The 14,883-nt window shown below is 37.1% G+C and overlaps 1 protein-coding gene across 1 annotated transcript; it reads right to left on the bottom strand.

Annotated features, from left to right (window-relative positions):
• Positions 1 to 1,494: 1,494 nt before the first annotated feature.
• Positions 1,495 to 9,221, bottom strand: LOC122135355 (peroxisome biogenesis factor 2-like). The gene is made up of 2 exons (XM_042714370.1): positions 9,056 to 9,221; positions 1,495 to 2,679 (listed from the first exon to the last, which is right to left on the bottom strand). Exons 1-2 carry the CDS (start codon positions 9,057 to 9,059, stop codon positions 1,745 to 1,747), a joined length of 939 nt encoding a protein of 312 aa, XP_042570304.1. The 5' UTR covers positions 9,060 to 9,221; the 3' UTR covers positions 1,495 to 1,744.
• Positions 9,222 to 14,883: the final 5,662 nt, after the last annotated feature.

Genomic DNA, 14,883 nt, shown 5'->3' with positions numbered 1-14,883 from the left:
AACTCAATGCCTGACATCAAAAGATCAAGGATGTGTTGATTGTAATGGGCAGGATCACTCATCAAAGCGTGAAGCTGGCCTTGTCCACTGTAACACCCAGCATGTATGTATAAAAAAAAAAAAAAAAAAAAAAGCCATGTGGGCAATTGGCAAAGTAAATGATGTCAAAGTCTACATGTTTTATTGCTGATTGGAGACAGAGCAACCCTGAGTGTAAATGAGATTTGGAGAAGATGAAGTGCAAAATGAGGGCAGACTCTTCAGATGAACTGTTACAAAGAAAAATGATCAAAATTCTTTGCATGTAACTCACTATGATGTTCACATTTGAAAAGCTTGGTAAAATACACAAAAATAAAAATATCTGTATTTTCTTTTATTTTAAAACTTAAATTAATGCTTAAAACAAGTAACCATCTGAAATCATCGGTCTCTATCAACTGAGCATTAAGTATAATTAATACTGATAATAATATATTCAGAAAATACATTTATATAGTTTAACAGAAAGCAAATGTCAAAAACTACTTAAATATACAATACAATAGTCTACTGTGTCTCGTATAGTGTTTTACAAGATTTTATTTGGATGCTCTTGAAGTCTTTAAACAAATGCATTTTAAAGGACAGATGTTCCCTGGACCCACTCAATGTGAAAAACACCAGAACCATATGTTGTGTATATTGTAAATAGGCAACCATTACAGAACATTTCCAGAACAGTGGTGGCAAATTCCTTTAATCCCATGAAACAAAACAGAGGGTATAAACATATGCTGTTGCACATTAAATATCTTTTGAACATCGTTAACCTAGTACACAAGTAAACTTGAATAGTTCTGGACATAGTGAGAGCTAGACTTCTTGGTGGTCCCGTTTATTTGACCATATGCATAATAACGTCAATGAACCCACATGAGGGCAGACCAGTATGCCATGTTCCCAATTTTCAAATCTTTGTCATAGCGAACTTGAGAGCAGCGATTACAAAAAAAAAAAAAAATGACAAAATCTAGCAAACTGCTAGACTCCTCGCCCAGAGAAGTGACTCATTGCCTTCACAATGGGCAATTAAAGCAAGGTGGTCTGGGGGGCCCGCGAGTTTCGAGCAGGTCTGAGTCCATTTGGATGTGTTTGGCATGAGGCATGGCTCACTGAAAAGAATTATCAGAAGAATAAATACCCTTATTTGCAGTCATTATTAGGCTTAGAGCATAATATGCCCGAAACTTGCATCGGTTCTACTCTGGTTTGTTACAGTTTACTGCCGTATTAAGAAGGGCCATGGAGATTATGATGGGATGTCTGTCAATCTGCATCCAATCCAACTACCCCTGGTGCTATCATGGCCTCTCCTTGATCTTGTGCAAATTTCTCCCTTCATAGGGGATGAGGGGAATTGGATCGTGCAGGCAGTTGAGCAAAGGCTTGTTTTGATGTTTATTCATTTGCTCAGTGCTCAATCCAAGAATGCAGAAAAGTGGACCTCTGATACACAGTTTCTATCAAACTTTAATGAGGGTGAATAAATTAGTGACACAAATTATGTTTTTTTAGAATTTTACATCAAGTTTGTCTCTTTGTACAAAATTCTGCATATTTCATGGCAACAAATGATCTCATTTCAGAAGAAGGTACAAGCCATATACCTTCATCAACCAATCTCTGTGATAGACTCAGATGTTAAACTTGGTCTCAAGTTCTCCTGCTGTATGTGTATCTCAAGTCAATCAGAAGACTGGTCTCAACTCTGATGCAACTCTGTTCCTACATGAAGCCTGACTGGCTCTATCGTTCCAGTCTCTGTGCCACATTTGGGGCAGGTAAAGCAGATGTTAGCGATCGTGTGGCTCTTGAGGCAGTAGTAGCAGAACACGTGGTTGCAGCCGACTGAATGGGGCATTGTGGGCCACTCCCCACAGACGGCGCACTCGGTGCAGTAGGTCTCCTCCGAACCTTCCATTCCTCTCAGTTCGTTCAGAGGGGAGAACAGAGTGGCAATACTGGCCTTTAGCTTCCACATGTTTATGAGAGGCAGCAGAAAGATAAGAAACTCGGCAAAGCCATGCCACAACAGCTCCCGGTTCAAGAACTGGAAGTTGATGCCTCGTGGTCCTTGGGGTCGACTGAAGACTGGCTGCACTCCCAGCAATCTTTCGGTAAGTGTTGGATAGGTTCCTCTTTGGAGGAACAGTAGGAAGTTGACCAGGCTGGCCACTTTGGTAAGGCCCATCAAGATGCTGAGTACCTTTCGGGCCTTGTGGGCGTTGGATTCTGCAGGGTGGTTGAGGAACAAGCTATGGGAGCGCTCTCTCAACCACTTTTCGCCGACTGTCAGCAGAAGAAACCAGAATTTTTGTGGCCGACTCATGGGACGGTACTTCTGTCCTGGGATAAGAGAGTTTTTGTACCGGATGTTGAGCAGTGATTGGCCAACGGTGGCACTGTTAGAGAAGATGGTGAACCTCCACAAGAGGAGTTGGAGAAGGGCCTTGAGTTCTGGTTCCACAGGGGTTAAGAGCCCAGGCTTGAAATGCTGGAAGCATTGGGTGAACTGTGACCAAACAAGCTGTTCCAGTGCACCATCCAGTTCAAAAGCATCCAGCTGACTGATTCTCAAAACCCGAGATAAAGGGCTTGGGCCGGCCTTGGCGAATGGCTTGTCACCTCCAGCTCCAGCTATAAGCAGAAGAAGCAAATGGTTATGCATTTTTGCATTTGAGTTGAAATCACTTTTCACATGTAAAACCCATCCTAAATTCCCTTTTAGCTGTGCAGGGCAGAGGCACAGGAAGTCTTATGCTGTTCCTTCTCGAGATTCAGTCTGAGGACAAATCACATCACAGGAGATTATCCCAACAGCACAGGCTTGGAAAGGCAGTAAAGATCCGCTATGTGGAACTATTTTACTTTGACGGCTTTTTATAAGGGACCTAAGAACTGTGACGTTTGGCAATTTTTCATGGAATGTGTTTGTATCGGGCTGAGTTTATCTCTTTAAATGTGATGGTTAAAAAATGAGAGCCAGGAGCTGTGGTGACCACCTCTTAGCTTAGGACTGGATTTGGACAATATCTGAAATAAATTGGCTTATGAAAATTGCATGAAGCATCTCCAAATCTTTAAGGTAAGTCTTTTTTCAATACTTCAGGTTCATCCGTGCCTAAAACCTTCACCCATTTAAGAATGAAACTGAAATGGACAATAAAAAGGATGCAAGATGTTCATGAATCAGTTGAAAAATTATCTGCTTTAGACAGATGTTGGAAACTGTAGTTAGGTTTATTGTATAATCAGTCAAAACTTCCCCTTTTTCGGCCACAGATTATGTTTCATACGTGCCGAGGCTTACAGACCAGTTCAATAGTTTCTCAGGTAAGGAAAAAATCCTTCACTGCTCAGCGGCACTCGGCCAGGTGAGACAAATCATTGCAGCAGGCCACTCTGGGGATACAGCTTTTCCATGTTCTCGTCATAGGCTTTTATTGAGCAGTTTACAAGTTATGAATGAATATGTTTTATTTGAGAACATAATATTGACAGCAACCTATCAATAGTAATGTGACTATTGTCAAGGGCCTGTCAATAGTAATGTAATTATGATTTAGAGGATCACATAGATGTTAGCTCGGGCAAGTAACATCTCTTATAGGACTGCTATCAATATCAGGATTACTATTGACACGTTCTCTCAGACTCAAAGTACTTGCCAAATATATAACAACTAGACACTTTTGTCAATGTGAACTGCCCATAAAAATTAAGCATTTGAATGTACAGGGCTTTAACCGGAAATTTGAAAATCTATGCTTCTTATGTAATCGGCCAAATTCACAATCAATGGCTGCGTTTACCTCTATTGTAATCTGAAGACCTGGCCTACATGGAGCGCAGTGGTTCATACACATTTGCAGTGTCACTACTGTGACAAATAGCCAATGAAAATGTGGCCTATCTAAATTAGTAGTCTGAATAAACAACTGGACACACTATATTTGTAAACCGACTTTCTCATTAGCTATATATGTCAACAATATGACCGCTCTGTTATTTATGACCCTAGTGCAATTTACAGTTGAATTTTCTAGAAAATGGAGCCCATCTTCAGGCTACAAAATGGATGGGGAACACGCATATAAGGTTATATCAGCCAAGTCAAGGTCCTGACAAGCAGTCTTAAATGACAAATGCCTGACACCAGCACGGGCTATAAAACATGTTCTCCTGAGGCAGCCCACTGGAGGCAGTTCTGCAACTGATAAGCTGGGTCACAGAGTCACCTTGGGCTTAGCATTACAAGGTGGTAGGCCATGATATTCCTGCAGCGACTGGACAATTTGGAATCCAGAGATTTTTAGGAATCCTGTGGTTATGTTACCTTGCTTTTGATATTCTGTCAGCCTTTGCATCTTTGGAGCAAGTCAGAGAAGATCTAATGTCTGTTTATTTAAATAAAAACATATATTTAAAAATAAATATCAATATCAAAATTATATTATATTATATTATATTATTCAATAGCTAGTGTCATGTTTGTAAAATGTTGTCAAATACAGTAAAATAGTAATACTGTGAAATATTATTACAATTTAAAATAAGTTTCAATTTTAATATATTTGAAAATTAATTTTTTTCCTGTGATGGCATCACTTAATTTTTATAGCCATTACTTATATATAGCCAGTCTTCAGTGTCACAAGGTCCTTCAGAAATCATTCTAATATGCTGATTTGGTGCTCAAGAAATATTTTTGTTAAAATAGTTGTGCTGCGTACTATTTTTATTGAAACGATGTTGCATTGTTTTTCAGGATTCTTTGATAAATAAAAACCTTAAGAGCATTTTAAAATGAAAAATTATTAAAATATAAATGCATTTTCTGTCAGTTTTGATCAATTTAATGCACCCTCGATAAAAGTATTAATTTCTTTAAAAAATACATTTTACTGACCCCAAACATTTGAAAAATGTATCTTACATTATATTTGATGATTAATATATATATATATATGCATTTGCTAAATATTTCAGTGCCTTTTATAAAAATAAAATCCCACATGCCAGAGGGGTTTTATTATCCTTTGCTTTAACCTGTAAACCTGTTGTATTTCCAGTGGCAGAAGAGGTGTCACTCAGTCAAAAAATCTTTTGCTCACTATAATCATTTGAGTGATTAAGGTTACAGAGCTCCGGCGCCATTTTCAGCTGGGAGAAACATTAGCAAGTCTCCTTGTTTTGCATTTAACTTTTAACTCTGTCCCAGAAGTATCTCTTTCATTATGAACACTGATGGGTCTGTCAGTTTCTGAATTTTAAAGGTGATGTCATCCTGAAATGGGATTACAGCACTGCTAAAATATCCCGTCCTGTGACCGTTCTAATTGTTCTACGTCAGTATCATAAAATATGAATGTCTGCAAAAGCTCTTGGGGTTCAAGGTCTGGTCCTAATGTCTCATCAGACTGCCCCATTTCTCTAATTACCAATGAATAGCAAGAGCCCCGATCTAACAAACTTAACGTCTAAGAAATAGCAACTAGGTCTGACACAAAGATATGCTTTGCTAAATCTTGTTTGCACAAAATGTAAATTATTTAAAATAATTAATTGATTTTGTGAGTATAAAGGTGGAAGATTTAAAGCCTTAAGTACAGATAGGAGCCATGTGTAATGTCTGGCAAAAAAAATCAAGTCATACTCCACATTCCATACCAGATGGGGGCAGTATGCCTCAATAAAGTGAATTGGTCTACTCTAGAGTAACAACAGAGAAAACGGCATAGTCTCTATGCTCCGCCCCTACCTTCACAACAACCCTAGAGCCATAGCCGAAGCCTAAAGGACGTTTTGCTCCCAGAGGAACGTTGGGTGATGTCAAGTGATTTTGAAACATCTTCAAGCTACTCCCCTTCACCTTTACCAGTGAATATGTTCATATTCGTTTTGTTCATATTACATTTTGAATTGTATATACACATTATTTGAATTAAATTAATTTGACAGACAGCATTCTGTCAACATCATGGTCAACATCAGACAGCTGATGTTGACCATGCTAGCGCCAACCAACGTAACCAGAGCTGCCAACTCTCAAGCATTCACCGTGAGACACACGCAATTGACTCTTTTCACACGCTTTCAAAAACTTGACCGCTCTGAATATAGTGAGTGAGTGCGCGCGCGCGGCGGCGTTCGCGCGCTCTCTCTCTCTCTCTCTCTCTCTCTCGGGTTCATTATCATCGAAGACATTTCAAGCTTCTTAGGTAATGTTACATTTTTAGCATCAGCTGGTAGAGACGGGCTTTGGTAGAAAACAGGTGAAAACCGGATCGGATCTGTGGGTAAGTTATAGCTAGCTTACTATCAAACGCAGCTACGGTTAGCCATCGCTAACATTAACACGTTTATCGAAAAAGCCTTCGATACATTTCTATGTTATAACTTCCCGGAAAAAATACGCAAACATATAAAAACAAACTTCTAGCGAAATACTAACAGCATCTTACTTACCAATCCAAAAGAAATGTTGCAAGTTCGGAGTCGAAGCTCATTTCTTTCAAGTCCATCAGTTGTCTCCAGTGATGGAAAGCAGTGCCGATGTTTACTCTGTTTCGGCTCCTTTTCTTATCGGATTTGATTTGTGATTCCGAGCGCGGTGTGCTTGACATCAGGTTCCCAGTACGCCCACAAGCCGTGCGAGTTTATTCGTGTATTGCAGGTTGGCTGGTGGTTATGTTGCCCGCATATCGCCTCCCATGGCCGAAACTGGTATTACGACACCTGTCGGGCCGTGGCTAGTAATGCTAATGCTAATTAAGGTTGATATATCTGCAGCACTATAACTTGACATTTTTTTAATGACATCATCGCCCTTATTTCTTCTCATTCTTTTTGATGCGTGTAGGTCATTTTTTGGATATTTTTACCTCAATTTTTACACACTGAAGAGATAAGTACAGAGTTAGGCAGAAAAAAAAACAGCTTAAAAACTCATGAAACATTTAAAGGCTGAGGCAGCAGGAAGGACTGAAGAGAACAGTTAATAAATGAGAAAATTGTGAAGCTGCAAATTATGGTGTACAGAGGGCAGTCGGGCTTTGCTGTGTCCACATAAAGGATCTCCGTTTCAGTACATTTGTCTTGTAATTTTTTATCACCTTTATGAGATGACGTATTTGGATAAAAAAGAATTTCATCTTTTTATGATAACCACTTTGTTCTATTTAAAAAAAAAAGACGAAGAAAATATTAGAAGCAGCTACGGCAAACACACCATCCTTATTCCATGATACCACATCACAAACACTGCCCTTAAAGTCATGTTTATGTACAAGAATTGTTTTTCTTCTCACCCCCATCCAGAGTTGGCTTAGCAAGGCCATATAATGTAATAATAAAAGGCTCCCTGTTTATATGGAAGCAGCAACTTGGTAAACATTTTGTCCACAGATGGAAGAAGACTCAAGCTCAGCTTCAAACACATCTGCAAAACAACCCAAATATAGTGTGCTTTTTAAATTTTAATCCATTTAAATGCAACACTGGCACAAATCTATAGGCAACCTTTTGACCTGGGCTGAGATCATACTGCAGTCTGACTTTAACTCCATTCATTATGTTAAGTGTGCTATGGGCCACTTAGAGCTCAATCAAATCCACAGCAATCAGATGTCCTAATTCTGTACAATGACGGCATTTCTGATCACTCTAAAACTTCTTAATAAAATTTACACTCTAAAGTTAGTACGAATACATCCTATAATTTGCTGTGTTAATATGAATTCATTTTCCATATTGATTTTTCACAGGTGTTTTGCATAGTGATGTGTTTTAGTGTTGAAAGAAATGCCCGTAAACTTAATGAAAACTGAACCAGTAATTTTCTGCTAGGACATTTTTCTACAGATTATTATTATTACTATATTGTTTTTTTTTACAGTGCTATAATGTTTTGTTTTTTTACAGTGCTATAATGGTTGCACTTTATTTTATAGTATGTGCACTTGCATGTATTTACAGTGTACTTGCCTAAGTACTGGGTAATATAAGGTAACTACATGGGTTAAGATTAGGTTCACGGTTAGTAGCTAGTTATTACCCAGTTAGAGAATTACTATAATAATTACAAAAAACCAAAAAAAAGAACAGCACACAAAATAATAAAATGCATTTACACTACATTTTAATTATTCATAAAAACAAATAAAATAAATATTTATTTATTATTTCATATAAATTATTATTATTATTATTATTATTATTATTATTATCAATGACATTGGTAGCTAATGCCAAGTAACCTGTGTAATCTTTTACCTTGATAATTTTGAGAGAAAAAAAAAAAAGATAACCAAAGTGCTAATACAGACAAAAAGTCATGTAATTGGAGGCAATGCCTCCATGCTTTGATTATCCATCTCTGATCTAACAGCCATGCAAATAGACCTGAAGGGGTCAAACTGGTGAAAATTAACAAACTAATTACAAAGTAAACAACTATCCCACTCTGACATCAACACATCTGGTCAAGTCCAAATATAAATGAACTGGAAAAGACTGGAAACACCAAAGGATCTGTGAGCTTGTGATGTTTAAGGATTTGTTGTTGACTAATGATCTGAAAAGGTGACCATTCATTTTAATAACAGAATTTTAGTTTGTAATAAATAGATTTAATATATATATATATATATATATATATATATATATATATAAAAGTGATGAGATCTAATGCAACTTGGTTTTAATAGCAAGAATCCAAATCAAATTATAAACATTTTTAAGCAACATAAAAGTGATGAGATCTAATGCAACTTGGTTTTAATAGCAAGAATGCTAATGTTAATATAAACAATATTATATTAAAACAGTTTTTTGTCGACCCTGCAAATCGAATTCGTGTATGCTTAAAACGCACGAATCTAATGTTAGATTGACTGGGGAGAAATCAATGCTCTGTCCTTCACAAAACTAAATGCAACTTGACACAGAATGTTTTCTCACAACGTCTGGTTAACTGAGATTTGACATGAGCAAATAAATTTAGCATAATTACCCATGATAAGTCCACGATCGGACTCGGAACTGAGGCGCTGTTCTTCCTCCTTTTCCGGGTTATCTCGGTTAACCCCTCCTTGAAACAGATGAGCCAATTGCAAATTGCATTTTCTCTGCACCCTAGATCACATGCATCCAATCGCAATATCTGATTGAGCGAGGCAAACATGAATCGCATCGCGCTATGCATGTGGGAGAGGCGTTGCTTCACGCAAGTCTTCATGACGTCTGACAGTGAACCGCCCAATCAAAATCGATAGCGTTGTTCTACAACATGTTTTAACCAATCGCTATCAAACAGGGGCGGGCTCTAATGAGTAGCATGCATTCAAGCACGTAGATTTTAAGAGAGAGAAAAAGGGAAAAAAGAAGTGAAACGCTCATACAAATGAGCATTTTGACGCTATAGAAAAGCAGAAAATTTTAATTTTTTATATATTCCCTTACATATAATTTTTTTTTTTTTTTTTTTTTTTTTTTTTTTTTTTTTTTTTTTTTTTTATATATATATATATATATATATATATATATATATATATATATATATATATATACAAGAGAGGAACCTGAACTACAATCATCTGACACACATAAACACCCAAAGGTTTAGAGATGTATAGAATCTGTTCCTCTGGAAGTGTATACAGGTTTTTCCTTTTCTTTTCTTTATTTATTTCTTTTAAAAAAGATTGTTGACTAGGCTATTGTGTATAGGACAGTATTCACACTCTCATATGGCCTTTTCAAAGTCTTCAAGGTTTAGGTTTTGTGAAGATAATTTGAAATCTCTTGTGGATTCTTCACCATTTATGGATTCACATATTGTGTTTATTGTTCAAAAAGTTTGAATTCAATAATTCGTCATTGCTCGCGTGTTATACTTGTATGTAAGGACAGCTGGCTTTTTCCCAGAAGAGACACATTAAGTTCACATTAAGATTACTAATAATTTCTGCAATAATAGGGACAACATGATCTGTAACTCTCTAGGTGAACAATTGCATTACCTTCCTCAATATGGACTAACTGCTATTTAGTATGTGCCCTGCTAATAGATATTTTAATAATTCATCAGTATGTATTGTAAATTATTCACCTCCCTGTATGGTCATTGGTGCCACTGAACCTAACCTAGTTTAAAGCCATTCTCCCTGACAGAAGTAAGATTGATAATTTAGGTTAAACACATATCTGTTATAAAACTATATGTCACACAAAAAAAAAAACACACATTTCTAAAATATATACAAAAAACAAAATAATCAGCTATCACCGCAACAAATGACCCCTAAAATGCAGAGAACAGTACATGCTACTCAGTTTACAGAGAAGTTCATTAGCTAGACCACACAATATTGATGCCGGGGTAGCATATGAACTCCATTTCTATTTGTCTATGTTTTCGAGAATCAGCAGAATTAGATTGAAGACTGCATTTCTACCATCCCAGAGGCATATTATGCTGTTGTCCCTTGACTGCAGTAACCATTGTTCTAATGTACATAATTGGCAATTGAAAAGATTCGGAGCATTAAAAGCTGCTTATTTGCCTCTTGCAATGTAAAGAATGCTTTGAATCTGGTAATATGAGCTCCAAATGTGCTGATTGAATGGTTGCAATATATAACAAGATTTATTAACCCATTTTATAGGTTTATAATTGTTTTAAAGTAATGGCCTTTTCAAAGTATGACTGCTTATTGCTATCACTTTATGCGTAGACATGATTGAGAGGAATGTTCCAAACAGTTGTAGTTTGAAACACACATAGTGTGGTTTTTCTTTTTTAATGGTTTCAGATACAGCATATCCACATGAGCACTTGCAATTATATGAAATTATCAGCATGCAACATAAGCCTAATCAACCCCAGCAACCTTTTGATAAGCTTAGCTCATGGCCAAAAGGTCTCCAACCTGGAGCAGATGTTCCAAAGCTTATATCAAAGCTCAAGCTAAAGTGTTAGTTTAGACAGATTGGATTTGCAGCAGTGTGGAGGGGTTGGAAATGTTTCCTTTGTAATTTCGGCAGGATTTAGACCATCAGCGGACATGCCTGGAGGAGGACAGTAGCTGTCTGCGAGCCAGGATCCAGGAGCTGAAAACTGACATTAGAAACCTCACATAAGTGATCCATCGCACTCAACACATGCTCGGCCTGTATGTGAGTCACATGCCTATATTCCCTTGCCTCTTTCTCTCGCTCACTCACTTGCTCTCTATTTTCTCCCTCACCCCGAAGTCATGGGACGGTCCCTCATTCATTTTTCAAAACTCATTTTCTGCCCTTGAGCTCAGGATTTTTAATTCTGGCTTCACCTTGACTGGTGGCCTTTGGGCATGAGGGATCAACGGAGCCGAGCTTTGATCCAGCACGCCGGCATGGGACTCATTTCCAGCTCTGCCACACTGATGCGACTCAGTGGGTTCGACTTGACCTCGTGGCTCCTCTGGGCCCCTCTGGCCGCAGTCGACGAGACCCGGCTCCCTCCTCCTCTCCATCCTAAACACCTCCAATACCTCATTCTAATCAAACCGCTCTGCTCTCCACAGCCCTGCCTTTGATCTGCATAATATGCCTCCTCCTCCTCTTCATCTCTCTTCTCCGTTTATCACATCATGTGTGAATGCAGAATATGAGTGAAATGTTGTAGAAGGTTAGGATAAATTTTCATGTACAGCAGGTCTTGTGAGTGAAAATGGGTTGAAGGAAAAACAAAATGCAAATAACCAGATGCTTGTACATATTTTGCATATAAACATTGTTTTCTATTTTATTTTTAACAGGCAGACAAAACATTGTTTTATTGTTTTTAAGGCTGTGCATCCAATAGTACTTGACAGACAGCTTGCAGTTCTTGGTAATGTTAAAGAGGTCTTATGATGCGATTTAAATTTTTCCTTTCTCTTTGGAGTGTTACAAGCTCTTGGTGCATAAAGAAGATCTGTGAAGTTGCAAAGACTGAAGTCTTAAATCCAAAGAGATATTCTTTATTAAAGTTAAGAGTCAACCACACCCCCCTAAAACAGCTTGTTCTAACACATTCCCATGTCTATGTCACGATGTGGGAAGATTTACATAATGCCGCCCAAATGTTCACGCAAAGAAAGACGGCGTAACTTTTATTCGTGCAGTAGTATTGTTGTTGCAGCGCCGCCATGTTGTGGAGATGCTGTGTGTTTCGTTTGCTGTGTGTTTGTTTCGTTGTGAAAGCAAAACTACTTTGTTTGGTCTTCCAAAATATGACACGACTAGAAATCAGTGGTTAAGTTGAATTGACAACACTGTTCCAGAACAGTTCGACCCAAATATTCAGATGTGTGCAGTGCATTTTATGGAGGACTGTTTCCTGATCCTGGAAGAATAGACTACAACGCCGGCTGTTCTGACTCACAGAATGTAAGTACGTTTTTTTATATTTGAAGAATTTGCCACTGATGATTCAAATGAGTTTTGAGCAGTGTAGAGTAGTGCTTGTTGTTTGTCATTTCTCCAATCACATATGCAGACATGGTTTTATGTTTACGTGGCGTAAAAAGAAAGTATAAGTCATTATAATCAGTAATTATGTCCCCACTGGATGCAACAAATTCTTTGTTTGTAATGGGTTTTATTGGTTTTGTCTGGTCGTGCCGGGAATCGGCATCACAGTATAGTGAGGGGCGTAAGATTTCCGTCACACGCTTGAGGTATTTGGCCAATCACAACGCACCGGATAGCTGGCCAATCAGCGCACACCTTGCTTTTCAGACCAATGAGCTTTGTAAAAATCGACGCGTTTCAGAAAGGCGGGGCATAGAGGAGAAACAATAATGTACAGTATGTGGTGTATTTCATTACACCAAATACACAAAATAATGTTATTTTTAGCAACATTATATGACCCCTTTAATACAATATAAAAAAATTATGATATAAGCATAATGTAATTCATTCATTCATTTAATAATAATAATAATTTAGATAAATTATTATTAATTGAAAAATGAATTATAATTTCATATTTTTTAATTTATTTTCATAAATTAAATTATTTAAAATTATTTAATTTAACAATTAATAAATTTATATTTATTTATTGTATTATTATTATTTAAATTTAAGTGTAATTAAAATTTAAATTATAATATTTATTTTTGATTTTTTTATATTATATTTTTCATGTTATTCATTAATTTAATTTATTATTATTTAAATTTAACATTTTGAATTTATTTCATTATTTTTTATTACTATTTACATTTAAGGATATTTTTAAATTAAATTAATATTTTTGTTTATTTACTCTACATTTAATTAATTTTAATTTATTTATTTTAATTTATATTTATTTAATGTGTTATTAATTATGATTCAAATTTAAGTGTCATTTTATCATTTAAAGTTATTTAAAGTATATTAATTATTTAATTTATTTTAAAATATCCTATTCATTTATATGTATTAAATTGTTTATTTAAATTAATTTATATTTTTATAATTATGTCATTTTTTAGTTTGTCTTGATGTCTAATTGGACATGCTAAATTCTGCTACCTGATGCAAAAACAAAAAAAACAAAACAAAAAACAACACACTTGACAACTGAGAACTGCCGATCTGAAATGCCTTTACTGTGTGGGGTTCGTTTTTGACAGGTTTGGAATGGTCTCCTGTACAATGTGCCCATGCCAAGATCCTGCTGCTGTACCTTTAGCCGTGACAAGTCAGCCTCTGCGCCAGCTGTACCCGTGGGGTGTCATCGGTCATAACAAGAGTCGGTGTGTGCCCGCTTCAGCACAAGCCCATTGTGGTTTTAGCGGATAATAAGACTCTACTTTCTTTTGTCAGTGTGTTTTGCTGGATGATAAACACAGGGGATGGAAGGACTGGCAGAGGAGCTCAGACTCGAAGAGGTGAGTTTGTGAAATCACAGCACAGAAGAAGGTGCAGTTGTCTGGTGTGTGCACTAATTGAAGCTCCTCCAGGCAATAGCTGCAGTAAACCTGAGCCCGTCGATCAGCATCGGCAGGAGTGATGACTAGCTGCTCGGGGAAGGGTCTCCCAGGTCACTGTCGGAGGTTATGTTAATTCGGTTGTTAATGACTTCCTTTTGAGTGATAATTGATCAGCTTCATTACTGTTTTCGTCTGTAATTCTGCATCACTGAGGTAAAGCTCTGCCTAATGAATGCTCCGTTTGATTTCTGAAATAATGAGCTAATTAGATTAATTAAAATCAATAGAGGTGCCAATACAGGGTTAGGCATCAGACTGCGGTCTCTATCTGTGCTCTGCCTGAGCTACCAGCTCACTTTAAAGGAACCTAATGCTGATTTATTGGCTCCTGATGGACATTAGTTAGAATAAATTCCGCTGAGGAGCCAAGGCAGCATTATTCAAGTACAGGATACTAAGTGGATTGTAAGGTCAGCAATAAGGGCAAACCAACATATGTAGTTGAATGCCCTTGTAAACCTTAGTTAATATATCAGGTCAGAAACGGCGTTGGACACCATCACCTATCTTTGCATGCTGGAGATTAGCTGCTCTAGTACAGACACTTCGTTGAATGAGATTCAAATAACGGCATATTATAAAAGTGTTCTTTGATTTTTACCGAGACAGCCATGTCGGAAATTATTAAAGACCTTCTTGAATCAAGGTCACAAACAATATGTTGTGATTGCATCAGACTGAGCGACAGCTTATTGCTCTTTCATTAGTTATCCGTTTTCCTCTGTGTTCGCCAAGGGATTTTACTTTTTTATTGGCTCTTGGAAGCCACATTTAGGGCAGATACATCTCCCTTCACCCTACCACATGTACAACAGTATGAAAACCCTAA

The sequence above is a fragment of the Cyprinus carpio genome, chromosome A24 (genome assembly GCF_018340385.1).
Source record: "Cyprinus carpio isolate SPL01 chromosome A24, ASM1834038v1, whole genome shotgun sequence".
In the NCBI taxonomy this organism is placed as follows: Eukaryota; Metazoa; Chordata; class Actinopteri; order Cypriniformes; family Cyprinidae; genus Cyprinus; species Cyprinus carpio.
The sequence above is the reverse complement of the archived record's forward strand: the minus strand, read 5'-3'. Positions and strand labels throughout refer to the sequence as shown.